Below are 15,958 nucleotides of genomic sequence, written 5' to 3' on the forward strand. Positions count from 1 at the left end.
ATTCTTGCACAGCTTGCCGCAGATACATTTCATATATATATATATATATATATATATATATATATATATATATATATATTAGGGGTAGGACTCGATCACTGAGGAATGTGTTTTGCACTTATTTAATGTGCGTTCGCGCAATGTCTCGTGCTCATCTATGTCTAAAGTTCGTGCTTAAGTGAGCTGCATGTTTAATGTGCTTGCGCCGGACTTCACCATTGCACTTGAATAAACGTGTGTGTGTGTCAGCACCAAATCCTTCGTCGTGCCTGCCTCCTCCTCTCATCACAGAAAGACGAGCTGACAAAATGCCAGGATACGCGTCCCGTACGAAGAAGGGAAAGAAGGCCAAGCGCCGACATCCGTCTTCCCCGGCGTCTGCCCCTGCGCACGTAAGGGAGGAGAACGCAGAGGCATTCTTCGAGGCGGCGTGGAGAGAGGGCTACCACGTGCTTCTGAGGGAGTCTATCCCCTGATCCTCTGGGGGTGGAGCCTTCTCATCTGGGGGTGGAGCCTGATCCTCTGGGGGTGGAGCCTTCTCATCTGGGGTTGGAGCCTGCACCTCTGGGTGTGGAGCCTGCTCATATGAGGTAGAGCCAGCTCATATGGGGGTGGAGCCTGCTCCTCTGTGTCTTGGCGCTTTGAGGGTTTACTACCTGAATGGTTTGTTTCTTGAGTGTTTGGATCTCCCTGCTGAGCTGTTGTGTCTTTGTGATTGTCAAGTTATGTCAGTTTTCACTCACACTTGAAGAGCCTGGTCAGTGCTCTGAAGGATACAAGAAGACAGCTCAAGTCCTCCTTACATGGTAGTTTACTGAGGTTTTAATTTTGTTTTTCAGGTAGAATTAGATGATCAGTAGACAGTGGATAGAAAGGACATAGTAGTAGTAGTAGATTAGGACATAGTAGTTAGGTTAGTTTAACTTAGGTTGATATACTTTAAAATAAACAAAATAAACAAAACTTGCATAACTGTAAGTCAAGTTTAAACACATCACACTGTCATTATAACTGTTGTAGTTCAGTAAATCAAAGCAACCAAATTTATGTGAGTCCATGCAAATACAGGTTTACCCATTAGCAGTATACACTTCATTCACCATAAGCACTACATGCTTCTCTCAACAATATAAATTGGCCATCCTGGGGGGGATGGCGCTGTTTGGCTGAGGGGGCGTTGTCCGGGGTCTCCCTCTCCCGCCTGCGGGGGCAGGCATGCGGGGGTCACTGGGAAGTGTGGCCCTGGGACTCCACTGCTCCTGGGGGGACCATGGGTGGGTGGGATTCCCGGGTCTTTCTCTACCTACCTCTGGCCTCTGGGGGAATGTTGTCGCAGCTTTCTACCCTTGCTGGTAAGTACATTCTGTACATTTATACTGTTGAACTTTTAGGTTGCACATAAACACACATTCATACATACACATACATGACAGTCATTTGTGCTAAATGTCTTGGGTACTTTCTGCTCTTCTTTGCAGTGGTCATATGAGCTGGTTGTTTTTTTTTTCCCTGTCCTTCTGTCTTTTCCCTTTTTATTTTTTCTCTCCCCCTCTTTTCTTGGTCCACCTAACCCCAATAATTATCACTTTGCATATTGTTATCACTATATTATACAGAATTGTTATAATTGTAATTTGATCTGTACATAAAAACAAAGTTGTCCTCTAAAGATGGGGGGGGGGGGGGGTGGTGGAGGTGGGCCATTAAGAAAAAAAAAAAAAGAAAGAAAAGAAAGAAGCCTGTGTGTTCCTTTGTTCACAAGCATTTTCCCAATCAGGTGTGCAGGTGTTACAACTGCTTCAGGAAGTTCAGAGTGATCTCTGTGGTTGCTCATACTCACTTCTGCCCCCTGCTGGTTCAGAGGCTTGGAGTGAAGTCACAAGTGAATGTTTGTGAATGTCTCCATGGATAAATGTTTGAGTGATGCTCAGTGTGCTTCAAGTTGACACAACAGTGATGGAGAATGAAGACTAAGAATAATGCCTTATTTACACCAACAACTCCACCCCTCCCCGCTGACGCAACATGCGGAGTGAAATGAAAGAAAATCACTGAAACAAATACATCAGCATTTCACTGTCTAATAGATAGATGCCATAATGCACACTATATTGCGAAAAGTATTTGCTCACCCATCCAAATTATTCAAATCAAGTGCCCCAATCACTTGCATGGCCAGAGGTGTATAAAATTAAGCACCTAGGCTTGCAGACAAACATTTGTGGAAGAATGGGTCGCTCTCAGGAGCTCAGTGAATTCCACAGTGAAACTGTGATAGGATGCCACCTGTGCAACAAATCCATGAAATCTCCTCGCACCTAAATATTTCACAGTCAACTGTCAGCTAAGAAAATGGAAATGTTTTGGAACAGCAACTCAGCCACGAAGTGGTAGGCCACATAAACTGACGGATCAGGGTCAGCAGATGCTGAAGCACATAGTGTGAAGAGGTCACCAACTTTCTGCAGTCAATCACTACAGACATCCAAACTTCATGTGGCCTTCAGATTAGCTCAAGAACAGTGCACAGAGAGCTTCATGGAATGGGTTTCCATGGTCGAGCAGCTGCATCCAAGCCATACATCACCAAGTACAATGCAAAGTGTCGGATGCAGGACTCTAGAGCAGTGGAGGCACGTTTTCTGGAGTGACGAATCGCGCTTCTCCATCTGGCAATCTGATTGACAAGTCTGGGTTTGGCTGTTGCCAAGTGTAAAGTGGAGGGTGGATTATGGTGTGGGGTTATTTTTCAGGAGCTGGGCTTGGCCCCTTAGTTCCAGTGAAAGGAACTCTGAATGCTTCAGCTAAGACATTTTGGACAATTCCATGCTCCCAACTTTGTGGGAACAGTTTGAAGCTGGCCCCTTCCTCTTCCAACATGACTGTGCAGCAGGGCACAAAGCAAGGTCCATAAAGGCATGGATGGCAGAGTCTGGTGTGGATGAACTTGACTGGCCTGCACAGAGTCCTGACCTCAACCCGATATAACACCTTTGGGATGAATTAGAGCGGAGACTGAGAGCCAGGACTTCTCGCCCAACATCAGTATGTGACCTCACAAATGTGCTTCTGGAAGAATGGTCAAAAATCCCCATAAACACACTCCTAAACCTTGTGGACAGTCTTCCCACAAGAGTTGAAGCTGTTCTAGATGCAAAGGGTGGAACAACTTCATATTGAACCCTATGGATTAGCAATGGGATGTCACGTAAGCTCATACGTGAGTCAAGGAAGGTGAGCAAATACTTTTGGCAATATAGTGTAAATACTTCAACTAATACATTAGCATTTTGCTGCCTGATGAATATAAATACTATGGAAAACACCTTTAAGTGTTTGTTCTAATAGATCTACTATCTAATGCAATATATGTAGTGGGACTTTAACGTGTTAATTTCGATTAATTAATTACAACGAAAATAACGAACTAAAAACATTTACGCATTTTAACGCATTTAACGCATGAGACACTTTTGCACCGTAGAATGTTTCTCAGTGCACGAGTTCCAGACACACAGATTATATGGACGCACAATAAGATCATGATGGAGATGACTGAAGAGGCTACGCTGGTGGATGGGAAATTTAAATATAAGAAACTTCCAGATGGAAGTACAAACACAAATAGTGTTATTTGCACTTTATGTAGGAAGGAGTTCGCTTATCACAGGAGCACTTCCACCCTTCGTTACCACTTCAACGTAAAACATGTTGGGGCTAACGCGCAGCTCAGTAATGATAACTTAGCTGATAAATGTATTACTAGTACGAGCAGTGTCGCCAGTCAACACTCGACCACATGTCGGGGTTCGAATTAAGAAACAAAATGTCAAAGTCCACGTCAGACAAATTGACCAATTCACTGGCGAGATGGATTGCTGTGGACTATAGACCGCTCTCTGTGGAGCTCTCCGTTCGCGGAAGTTCGTGCGAGGTGGGCGGAGTCGCGCTACGGTCACTAGTGAAAGTATAATGCAGGCTTTACAAGAAGCGCTGCAAATTGCATCAGCTGATGCAGGTTACGAACTGCCGTCCAGAAAGTCAATGTCGAAGAAAATCCAGCAGCTGTATGATGAGGAAAGGGAAGTAAAACAGGTTATTGTGAAAAGTGCCACAAATGTGGCTCTGACTGGGGATCACTGGACCTCTGTTAGCAACAAGAATTATCTTGGTGTGACAGCTCATATTAAAGATGATGAATGGAAGATCCAGCCATTTGCTTTGAGCATGCAGAAGACCACTTCTAGGCACTATGGAGATGCCTGTGGCAGAGGCCTGGAAAATTAAAGAAAAAGCCTAAAAAAGCGTAATACCATCTAAAATGGTATTAAAAAACATTTTCTGATTTACTTCAGTTCTTATTCTTCCAATATCCTGAACAAAACTCATTTTTGGTCAGAATTTCCAGTGTTCTGAAAACTGTTTGCTCTGTTTTCTGCACTCATCTATTGGTCTGTGTAGAAAAATAAACAAGATGTTGAAGTTTATGATTATGTTCACTGATTCATTTATCATTCAAATGTAAATTAATGTTTCTCATGTTAAATACTGAAATGCGATTAAAAGGTGATTATTTTAAATTTTTTAATCGCATCCCACCCCTAATATATATATTGAAGATTAATTAAAGGCAACATTGACTTTGCTGTTCCACTGTTACTGATATCTTTACTGGTAAGATCCTCATAGGAGAGGAACTGTAATTGCAGAATAATGGGAAAACAGTGTCAGTAAAACTGTGTGTTATAGTGCGCAGGTGTGAACTGGTTAGAAGATCAGTGAATGTCACTTTCCCCCTGTCCCAGTCCAGCTGAACTCTGACCCTCTGCACTTTCTCTGTAGGTGTGAAGTAGTGATCTGTCTGTCCTGGGCAGCGTGTCCAGTATTCATCAGTGTATTTACTGTACCCCAGACCCCACACTGAGGCCCAGAAAGAATCTCTCTTTCTTGATTCAGACTCTATAATTACACCCAGTTCCCAGTATTCACTGTCTCCAACACCCACATCCCAGCAGTGGGTCCCTGAGTTAAAGCCTTCAGAGCCCAGGACACACGGATACTCATCAAATTTCTCTAGATTATCAGGAAGCAGTGATTTCTGTGGGCTGTATTCTACAGTAGTGAGATCATCAGACAGGTGGAGGTGTGGATATGCAGTGTTGGGGTCCAGAGTAACAGGGTCTGAGGAGAGAGAACAAAATGAATCATGTTCTTCATGTGTTTATGTGATGAGGTCACATCTACAGACTGCAGGCCCTTTACTCTGAGTGAAATGCTGCAGTAGGTTGATAAGAGGGAAGTGATGGTGATGTTGTGTTCACCACACACCCCTGCAGTACTTGTGTGCTTGTTGTTTTGACGCTTGAAATTGTGTCTGTTTTATTCATTAATATATTTCTACATATCTTGGATTCATTCTTTGAGTATCACATGTGACACTTAACTAGTGCAGTGTTACTGTTACACTGAGTGTCACACTGTATGTGTGTATTATTAGTGTCTGTGTACTGAAGTGTGTGTGTGTCCTCATTAGTGGGTGGATACTGTTACAGTTCCCGCACTAAAGGGCGCTACTCCCAGAGAGACTAACACCAGCGAACAGTCCCCAGACTGAAGGACGGGACCAGAGGACGAGGACCACAGTGTCCAGACCCCCCCAGGAGGGGGGAAGCCCCTTAGCCAGGAGTACCAGGGCTCCGTGTCCCACACTTTATAGCTCTGGTGCTGATCTTCCTCTTCAATGGGGGTAGATCCTTCTCTTGGTAGTAATATGAGCCAACATACAGCAAAGAACCAGGAAGATCTGGAGGAACTACGGTTTCTCCCTTTTTTCTCCTTTTTGTTGGAGGTATTGATGTCCTAGGGAGAGTAGATGGTGTGTAGAGGGGAGAGTGGGTGGTGTGTAGAGGTGGAGAGTGGGTGGTGTGTAGAGGGAGGTGGAGAGTGGGTGGTGTGTAGATGGAGGTGGAGAGTGGGTGGTGTGTAGAGGGGGAGAGTGGGTGGTGTGTAGAGGTGGAGAGTGGGTGGTGTGTAGAGGTGGAGAGTGGGTGGAGTATAGAGGGGAGAGTGGGTGGAGTATAGAGGGGAGAGTGGGTGGTGTGTAGAGGTGGAGAGTGGGTGGTGTAGAGGTGGAGAGTGGGTGGTGTGTAGAGGTGGAGAGTGGGTGGTGTGTAGAGGTGGAGAGTGGGTGGTGTGTAGAGGGAGGTGGAGAGTGGGTGGTGTGTAGAGGGGGAGAGTGGGTGGTGTGTAGAGGTGGAGAGTGGGTGGTGTGTAGAGGTGGAGAGTGGGTGGTGTGTAGAGGTGGAGAGTGGGTGATGTGTAGAGGGGAGAGTGGGTGGTGTGTAGAGGTGGAGAGTGGGTGGTGTGTAGAGGTGGAGAGTGGGTGGTGTAGAGGTGGAGAGTGGGTGGTGTGTAGAGGTGGAGAGTGGGTGGTGTGTAGAGGTGGAGAGTGGGTGGTGTGTAGAGGGGGAGAGTGGGTGGTGTAGAGGTCGAGAGTGGGTGGTGTAGAGGTGGAAAGTGGGTGGTGTGTAAATTTAAAATAAATTTACGGCATTTGGCAGACGCCCTTATCCAGAGCGACGTACATTTTTATCTCATTTTTTATACAAGTGAGCAATTGAGGGTTAAGGGCCTTGCTCAGGGGCACCTCAGTCATGGCCTCAGGTCTGGGGATCGAACCCACGACCCTCCGGTCACAAGACCAGTTCCCTAACCACCAGGCCATGACTGCCCTAGAGTGTAGAGGTGGAAAGTGGGTGGTGTGTAGAGGGGGAGAGTGGGTGGTGTAGAGGTGGAGAGTGGGTGGTGTGTAGAGGTAGAGAGTGGGTGGTGTGTAGAGGTAGAGAGTGGGTGGTGTAGATCTCCTCATGGACTCACTGTCTTTCCTCAGACCAGCAGTCAACTGGTCGTCCCCCTCACTGTTTATACTAATACAGCCTTTTTTCTCTCTCTATAGAGTTCTAATTGTGAGGAGAACAGAATTACTCTAATTAATCAAAGAACACCAAAACTCACAGTACTGGAGAATCTTCTGCATTCTCTCCCAGACTCTGAACTTCAGGTTGGAAAGATGTTTTGCTACATTGATCAAAGCTCCTGACACCTTCTCGTGTTCCTTTGGGATGTGATGAACTCTGGAAATATAATAATAATCTTTATTTGTATAGCACCTTTCATACATACATGCAACTCAAAGTGCTTTACAGAATAAATAAAAAAGAAACATTAAAAGGAAGCAAAAACTAAATTAAAAGAAATTAAAGATACAAAGGAAACAAAAACAATAAAATAATGTAATAAAAGTGACAAATTATAAAATTATAGACAACATAATTATAGACAACACAAATCGCTATCAGTTTGTAGAGCTCAATAATATTTCATCCAAACATACAATGGTTAAATATGGGGTCCCGCAAGGCTCCATCTTAGGACCACTATTATTTACATTATATATGCTACCATTGGGCACAGTTATAAACAAACACGGTGTCAACTTTCACTGCTATGCGGATGACACTCAACTTTACATATCAGCCAAACCCGATGACAAACTCAGTTTAGGAAAAATTGAGGCCTGTGTAAGAGATATTAAATGCTGGATGTCTCTAAACTTCCTACAATTAAATGAGGACAAAACAGAAGTTCTCCTTGTGGGCCCTAAGGCCGCAAGACAGAAAATTCCAAATTTAATGCTTAATCTTGCAGACTATCCCATTACACCTGGCACAGTAGCCAAAAACCTAGGCGTCATACTCGACTCCGACCTATCATTGATAAATATATAGATAATACTACTAGGATAGCTTTTCTACATCTCCGCAACATTGCCAAATTAAGAAATGCATTATCACAGGATGATGCAGAAAAATTGGTGCACGCCTTTGTTAGCTCTAGACTAGACTACTGCAATTCACTACTGTCAGGATGTTCAAATAGGAATCTAAATAAACTTCAAGTAGTTCAAAATGCCGCAGCTAGAGTTCTGACCAGAACTAGAAAATTTCAGCATATTAGACCAGTCCTATCAGCCCTGCATTGGCTCCCAGTTAAATTTTGTATTGATTTTAAAATTCTATTATTAGCATATAAAGCACTACACAGGCTTGCTCCTGAATACCTCCAGGAACTTATTTCCTACTATGAACCCCCACGTCAACTAAGATCACAGGGTGCTGGTCTGTTATTAGTTCCACAAATTAACAAGGTAACAGCAGGGGGAAGAGCCTTTTCTTATAAGGCCCCCCAGCTTTGGAATAATCTTCCTAAATGTGTCCGGGACTCTGACACAGTCACAATCTTTAAATCTAGGTTGAAAACCCACTTATTTAGTCTAGCATTTGATAATTAATATCCCCCTTAGATAAAGGTACAGATCCAGGGGTTCATAGACGAAGGGTTTTATGGTAGACTGGGGTGCTGGTGCTGTCATCCTGTCACTGCTCGTGGTCACTCAAGTTTGTTGACAGTGCAGTGGACGGATGCCATTGTCTCAGAATGCCCCCAAGCCTATGTTACCTTCTGGTTCTGCCTTTTTTTTAGCTAGGCTGTAATAATTTAACTTAGTGCCGGAGTTGCTGCCACACTCCAGAAATGTTTATAATTTTACCTGTCCTGTATATGTCCTCATACAGAGCTAATTTTCCCTGTTTCATTTCTCCACATGGCTGCCCGCCTGCTTGAGGTATAATGAGATGAGGAGAGACAAGCGATCCATCCTGGCCGGCCACCTCCTGCCTAACCGGATGCCTACACCATGATGGACATTATTACATCTTTTTCGGTCTAAATGGACATTATTGCATCTTTTACATTCTGTCTACATTCTGTCTATATTGTTGTTGTTGTCATGGTGACCGGTGTCGGCCAGAGGAGGATGGGCTCCCCCCCTGAGTCTTGGTTCCTCTCAAGGTTTCTTCCTCATGCAAAAACTAGGGAGTTTTTCCTTGCCACTGTCGCCCTTGGCTTGCTCACTGGGGGCTAGGACTCGGCACTTGTAAAGCTGCTTTGTGACAACAACTGTTGTAAAAAGCGCTATATAAATAAAATTTGATTGATTGATTGATTGATTGATAATGTAATAATATAATAATAAGATGGAACACAGTTTTTTTTTAAACTAAAAGCAGATATAAACAGGAATGTTTTTATACTCTTCTTGAAGCTGTACAAGGGTGAAATACCTCTGAGCTCTTCAGGAAGAGAGTTCCAGAGCTTTGGGCCATAGTGGTTAAAAGCACCCTCGCCAATCTTTAATCGGCTTTTAGGAATAGTATTTCAACTATATTTCAACCACATTTCAACGTTGAAAGTCGGTTGTGTGCCAGCTGGGTAACCAGTGCATTATTATTATGATTGAAATAATTAAGAATTCACCCAAAATCTGTTGCTACCAAAGGCATTTTTATTTTAAAAGTGCTCACACTTTTCTAGAGAAGGGTCATTCTACAAAAACGTCCACTTTTGACAGGTGGAAATTTTTCCTACATAAATTTCTTTTTTTAGGATTTTAAATTATACTACATTATTACTAGGACTGGGTATTGATTCAAATTCCATGAATCGATCTGATTCCAATTCTGAAGATTAAGAATCAATTTTTTTCGATTTAATTCGAATTAATCGATTTGATCCGATTCGATCCAATTCGGGGTTTAGTGTTATTAAAAATGTATTTGAGCTGTTTCCTGACTGTACAGAAGCAACATGTTAAAACTAGTATTATATCGATATTAATCAGCAAATAGTTACTGGTAGTTACTGATGGCTGGAAGACTGGTGAAAAGGGTCATCATAAATCTACCTTCAAGAAAGGTAATCCAGGACAATAAACAGAGGACATCTTTGAGGTGTCTATATCTGCAACAGTGGACTCCTACTGGGACACTACCCAGCAGGCATTTCAACGTTGAATCAACGTCGAATGTGACGGTTGAATCAACGTTGGATTTTGTGTCGATTTTGAAAGGTGAATCAACGTTGATATGCCAACGTTGTTTCAATGTCATACATCCAACCTTGAATAAGCCACAAAACTCACGTTCATGCTCAAAATTGCATGGGAGAGAGGAAAAAAAACAACTGTAGGCTATGCCATAATGAAAAAATAACAATTTTATATATTTTTTATTCTCTCTATAAATTTCTTCTCGGAGAACCACCACACAATCAGGCACCTCAGTCATGGCCTCAAGTCTGGGAATCGAACCCACGATCCTCCGGTCACAAGACCAGTTCCCTAACCGCCAGGCCACGACTGCCTTGCTCTACTCTATCCTACTGTTATTGTGAAGTTGTGTTTCTGCCTCAAAACATTTCAAACTGTTTCATTGCCTGATGTTGTCTTCCTGGTTAATACCTGCCTGTTTTTGATGACGTTTTTGGACGAATTAATAAATAAATAAAAATTATATTATTATTATTATTAGTACTAATAATAATAATTAATACCTCTTTCAAAACCCTCAGCCAATGCCAAAGAGTTGTTTGTACTTTTTTATTGTATTGTGTTTTTTGAACTTGAAATGGTAATACAAAGGCAGGTTGAAGATATTACGTTGATTCACCGTTAATAGTTCAACGTTTGCGCAACCATTTAAGATTAAACCTTGATTCAACGTTGTTTCAACGTTGAAACAACAACAGACAGTATTTCAACTATATTTCAACCACATTTCAACGTTGAAGGTCGGTCGTGTGCCAGCTGGGTAACCAGTGCATTATTATTATGATTGAAATAATTAAGAATTCACCCAAAATCTGTTGCTATCCATTTTCCAAAGGTTAAAGTAGGGCATACCAGTGACTTGCACTAAAGCTTTGAAGAAAATCTTAAGGTAGATGATAAAATTTGTAAAAAATGAAAAATGACATTGAACTTACAATGTGTCTATTTTCATTCATCTTCAGAGAGGAAACAAAATGACTTCCTGTGATGTCATCAGCATAGCTTTGTATATTAAAATAATAGTCTTTTGTCATACGGTAACACCAGTGACATGAATATTGGGGACGTACACATTTATTATGTATTTTATTATATTTATTTGCAATATTGTATTTTTAAATATTTTCTGTGATATAGTGGACCTTTATGGACACATAACTATGTTTTCCATTAAGAAATAAAGCCGTTAGTTTCCCAGCATGACAGCGAGGACAGGCATTTTTGGGCATACAAAAGTGGACATTTCTGTAGAATGACCCAGAAATGTAAAGTTGAGTGTCATCTGCATATTGATGATAACTAATACCATGTTTGTTAATGATATGTGGTAACGGAAGCATATATAGGTTGAACAGTAATGGCCCAAGAATTGATCCTTGGGGGACGCCACAAGTTATTTTTTGACGTGTGGAGGAAGAGGTACCTAATGCTACTGTCACGTTGAGGACCCCGGCCCCTCCCTTTTGGGCGTGTGTTTACGTAGTCTACGTGCATCGTCTGCGTCTGTGGATATCTCGTGGTGATGGCTATGTCATGTGATAATCCGTCTCACCTGTGAATCGTCTCGTAATCACCTGGGGTTAATGTGGTTTGTCTATTTAATGTGCGCTCGCGCAGTGTCCTGTGCTCGTCGTTGTCTAAAGTCTACACGTTGTGTGTGTGCTTGCTAAATGTTATTCGTGCGCTGTTGCGCAATACCTGTAGAAATAAAGTGACGTCAGTGGAAACTACGGATTCAGTGTCTCATCCTTCGCCACAGCCCCAGCGTCACAGAACGACGAGCCGTTCGAGACACCAACCCAGAATGCCAGGCTACAAGGGGAAGCCGAAGAAGGGCAAGAAGCCCAGTAAGCGGCATCACCGCTCTTCGTCTTCTCCCCCACGCCACGAAGCTCCGCCGACTCGGACGCAGCTCATGGAGGACCCGGAGTGCTCCTACCTGCTCTGCGCGGCTCGGGAGACCACTATTCCCGAGCTGAAGGAGGAGTACTACCGGACTGCGGTCCGAGTGTGGCGAGAGCGGCACCCCGCACCTTCCCGGGAGGGCTCGCCCATAAGAGTGAGCGTCCCGGAGTTCTACCAGGCATCGCCACCAGAGGGCGAGCTTGTAGAGGAGGAGGACCCCCCGACGCAGGAGCAACTGGAGCAGGATCCCGTCTGCGCGTTCCAGCTTGCCGCAGCGCGGAGTACGCAGGACCCCGGGTTGGCCGAGGAGCTCCGCGAGGGGGTGGTGCGGATTTGGCGTGAGCGCCAGCGACGCCCCCATCCAGCACGCGCCCTCTCGCCTCTGAGGGTGGACTCCTGCGTCTTCGGTGCTACGGAGTCCACCCCAGAGAGTGAATTCGGGGAAGAGGACTCCGAGGAGGAGTCAGAGGAGGAGGAGGATTACTCTCCATCCATCCACTCCGCTCCCACCGTGGACTATGTTGGGGAGGGGGAGGAGGAAGAGGAGTACCCTCCCTCCGTCTACTCCGACACCACCATAGACTACGGCGAAGAGGAGGAGGAGTCAGAGGAGGAGGACTACCTCCCTCCGCCTGTGGGTCTCTCTCCCAAGGGCCAGGAGGAGGAGCGGGACCATTCCCCTCCGTTGGAGGACGACAGGTCCACAGTGGAGTATGGAGCAGAGGATTATTCCCCGTCTGTGGGCTCGGGAACACCAGAGAGCGACTCCTACACGGAGGACGAGGAGGAGAGCCTTCCCTCCTCCGTGAGAACCGTTAAAGGTAGGAGGACTCCTGGAGAGACCGCGTCCTCCGGACCTTCCAGGGCCAGCCCCATGGACTATTCCCGGGGTGAGAGCCCGGCCGAGTCTATGGAAGGGGTCCTGGAGGGCGAGGAGGAGCTGATGGACTATGAGGAGGAGCTCCCTCACGCTGCGCCTGGCAAGCCCGCCAGCTACGCTGCCTCGGACACGTCCGCCCGCGGCGTTGCACCTGGCACGTCCGCCCGCGGCGTTGCACCTGGCACGTCCGCCCGCCGCGCTGCCCCTGGCACGTCCGCCCGCGGCGTTGCACCTGGTACGTCCGCCCGCCGCGCTGCCCCTGGCACGTCCGCCCGCCGCGCTGCCCCTGGCACGTCAGCCCGCCGCGCTGCACCTGGCGGAGAGCCCGCAGCAAAGGCAGGAGGAGCACCGCCTACCGCAGCGCCTGCAGCCCCAGCAGCTCCGGACCTCTCTCCCCTGCTCGCTCTCCTCCTGGCGCGAAGCCTGGCGCCCATGTCGTGTGTGTGTGTTCCCGTGTTTGTCAGTCTTCCCCTTTGTGTGCCAAACCCGTTTTTCCCTCTTGTGCCACTGTGTGTGAGCGTGCCTGTTTGTGTGTTTGTTCCGTTTAATGTGTCTTCCGTCTTTTCCCCCGTCTTCCCAGGGAGGGTGTTCTAGGCGGTCCGTGGCGGACGCTTCACCAAGGGCAGTCACCTCCCAGACGCAGGACTGAGCGCGTCGGATCCGCCCATCGTCGTGGGTTCGGGGCACTCGGTCCTGTTGGCACCCCGGGACGGGTAGTGCCCTTGGAGGGGGCGTCTGTCACGTTGAGGACCCCGGCCCCTCCCTTTTGGGCGTGTGTTTACGTAGTCTACGTGCATCGTCTGCGTCTGTGGATATCTCGTGGTGATGGCTATGTCATGTGATAATCCGTCTCACCTGTGAATCGTCTCGTAATCACCTGGGGTTAATGTGGTTTGTCTATTTAATGTGCGCTCGCGCAGTGTCCTGTGCTCGTCGTTGTCTAAAGTCTACACGTTGTGTGTGTGCTTGCTAAATGTTATTCGTGCGCTGTTGCGCAATACCTGTAGAAATAAAGTGACGTCAGTGGAAACTACGGATTCAGTGTCTCATCCTTCGCCACAGCCCCAGCGTCACAGCTACATAGTAATCACGCCCAGTTAGGTATGATCTAAACCAGTCTAAGACTAAGCCACTAAGGCCTACCCAGCTCTGTAGTTGATCAAGAAGTATTTCATGATCAATGGTGTCAAAAATGGCACTTAAATCTAGCCGAAAAATGATTGAGAGTTTGCCTGCATCCTTATTCAATCTCAGGTCATTTACTACCTTAACTAGTAGCTGTTTCAGTGCTGTGGAGAGCAGTGAAACCAGACTGAAAAGTGTCATTTATCTGATTTACTTTGACATAATCATTCAACTGGATTTACACTTTTTCAATGATTTTGCTAAGAAAGGAAAGGTTAGATATAGGTCAATAATTATTGAGAATTGTGGGATCAAGATTTCTGTTTTTTAATAGTGGTTTAACCATTGCAGTTTTAAAGAATATTAGGGATGCATGATGATATCCGTTTTATATCGATATCGGCCGATAAATGCATTTTTTTAAATCATCGGCATCGGGCCAATGCTTAAATTTAGCCGATATTTCAAACCGATGATGCTGACGCATTTAATGTATGACGGAAGAACACCGGCCGACGCTAGCTGGGCTGAGCTGGACCAGTGCAGCTGAAATGTCGGCGGTGTGGAAGTTTTTCCGAGTGAAAATATAAAGCATGCTGTTTGCAACACTTGCTCAGCTAATGTCTTGCGTGGAGGGAGCAAAGTAAGAAATTTCAACACTACCAATTTAATTTCACATTTGAAGGTGCACCACCCTGAAAAATATACGGACTACATGGCGGTGAAAGAGGAAACTCAAACAGAACCACGCACACCAGTGAAACCCGCCGCTACACAGCCTATTGACGAGCTCCTCCAAAAATCAAAGACGTTCGACAAAAACAGTCCCAAAGCTACAGCTATCACAGCAGAGGTGATGGAATTCATCGCTCTAGATGACCAACCGTTCTCGGTTGTGGAGGACGTTGGGTTTCGAGGGCTGGTCGAGCATCTTGAGCCTCGGTATGCTATACCTAGCCGTCGTTACTTTTCCGACATAGCCCTGCCGGAGCTACACAGCTTGGTAGCGACTCGCGATCACAAGCTCATTAATGATGTGACCGCCATTAGTCTGACCACAGACATCTGGACAGCTGATGTGAGTCCTGTAAGCATTCTCAGTTTAACCGCGCAGTGGATAGACAACAACTTCGAACAGCAGAAGGCTGTTTTGCATGCAAAAGAATGCTTGGGATCGCACACAAGCTCGGCACTCTCTATGGCATTTGAGAATATGTTTAAAACTTGGAAGATTTCTAAGGAACACATACATGTTGTATTGCGTGACAATGCACGTAACATTGCAAAAGTTATGGTGGAATGCGGGGTTCCAAGTTTACCTTGTATGGCCCACACACTACAGCTCGCTGTAACCGACGGTGTTTTTTCAGCGCAGTATCTCGGATGTAATTGCAGTTAGCAGGCGGATAGTTGGCCATTTCAAACATTCACATTTAGTCAGCTCTCGTCTCAGATCTATTCAAACGGAGGTGGGTGTGCAGCCGAAAGTGCTTCAACAAGACGTTTCTACTCGATGGAACAGTACTTTCTATATGTTGCAAACCTTGCTGGAGCAGAAGAGAGCAATCGGTGCTTACGCCGTGGATTTCGAGTTACCAGATACTCTCACGGCTTCTCAATTGAGTTTAATGGAAAACATAGTCCCACTCCTGGAGTGGCAAAAAGTGAAGAAAAAACACCCCAAATATGTTTTGAACTACAAATGAATAAAAAATAAAAAAAATTCTGGGCATATTTCTGTGCCTTTAGCCCGCGTTTGTGCTTGGCAGATTGTTCGTGCTGACAGACATCGTTCCTTCCCCCATGAGAGGCACTAAAATCACAGCTACATATCTTACAGAATGAGTAGCTATGCCTCTTCATGCTCCTCTTTAGGAAAGTAAATTCCCTGTCCCATTCGTCAAGGTATTCACACGTACGCTTAGCTTTTTTTGGCAGGACTGCCTTCTCTCGTTAAATCCATCTCTGATTTGTTGTTCCAGGTTTGCTCCCACTGTCGACACTAAACCCAATTTTTCAATTTTTATTTTTTTTACTGCCACCTGCAGTATTCTGGGTGTGTCATGGTGAGGCGGCCCCCTACCGGCCGCCTCGGTCCACAG

General features: G+C 45.4%; 1 protein-coding gene across 1 annotated transcript in view; it reads right to left on the reverse strand.

Annotated features, from left to right (window-relative positions):
* Positions 1-4,295: 4,295 nt before the first annotated feature.
* LOC143498951 (E3 ubiquitin-protein ligase TRIM35-like) overlaps positions 4,296-15,958 on the reverse strand; it is a 37,480-nt gene continuing 25,817 nt past the window's right edge. Inside the window, exons 5-7 of the mRNA XM_076993860.1 lie at positions 8,878-8,914; positions 7,015-7,108; positions 4,296-5,181 (exon numbers count right to left, since the gene is read on the reverse strand). Coding sequence (XP_076849975.1) covers positions 4,625-5,181; positions 7,015-7,108; positions 8,878-8,914 — 688 coding nt within the window. The 3' untranslated portion in view covers positions 4,296-4,624. The remainder of the gene's footprint in view (positions 5,182-7,014; positions 7,109-8,877; positions 8,915-15,958) is intronic.

This window comes from Brachyhypopomus gauderio, unplaced genomic scaffold, assembly GCF_052324685.1.
Source record: "Brachyhypopomus gauderio isolate BG-103 unplaced genomic scaffold, BGAUD_0.2 sc127, whole genome shotgun sequence".
NCBI lineage: Eukaryota > Metazoa > Chordata > Actinopteri > Gymnotiformes > Hypopomidae > Brachyhypopomus > Brachyhypopomus gauderio.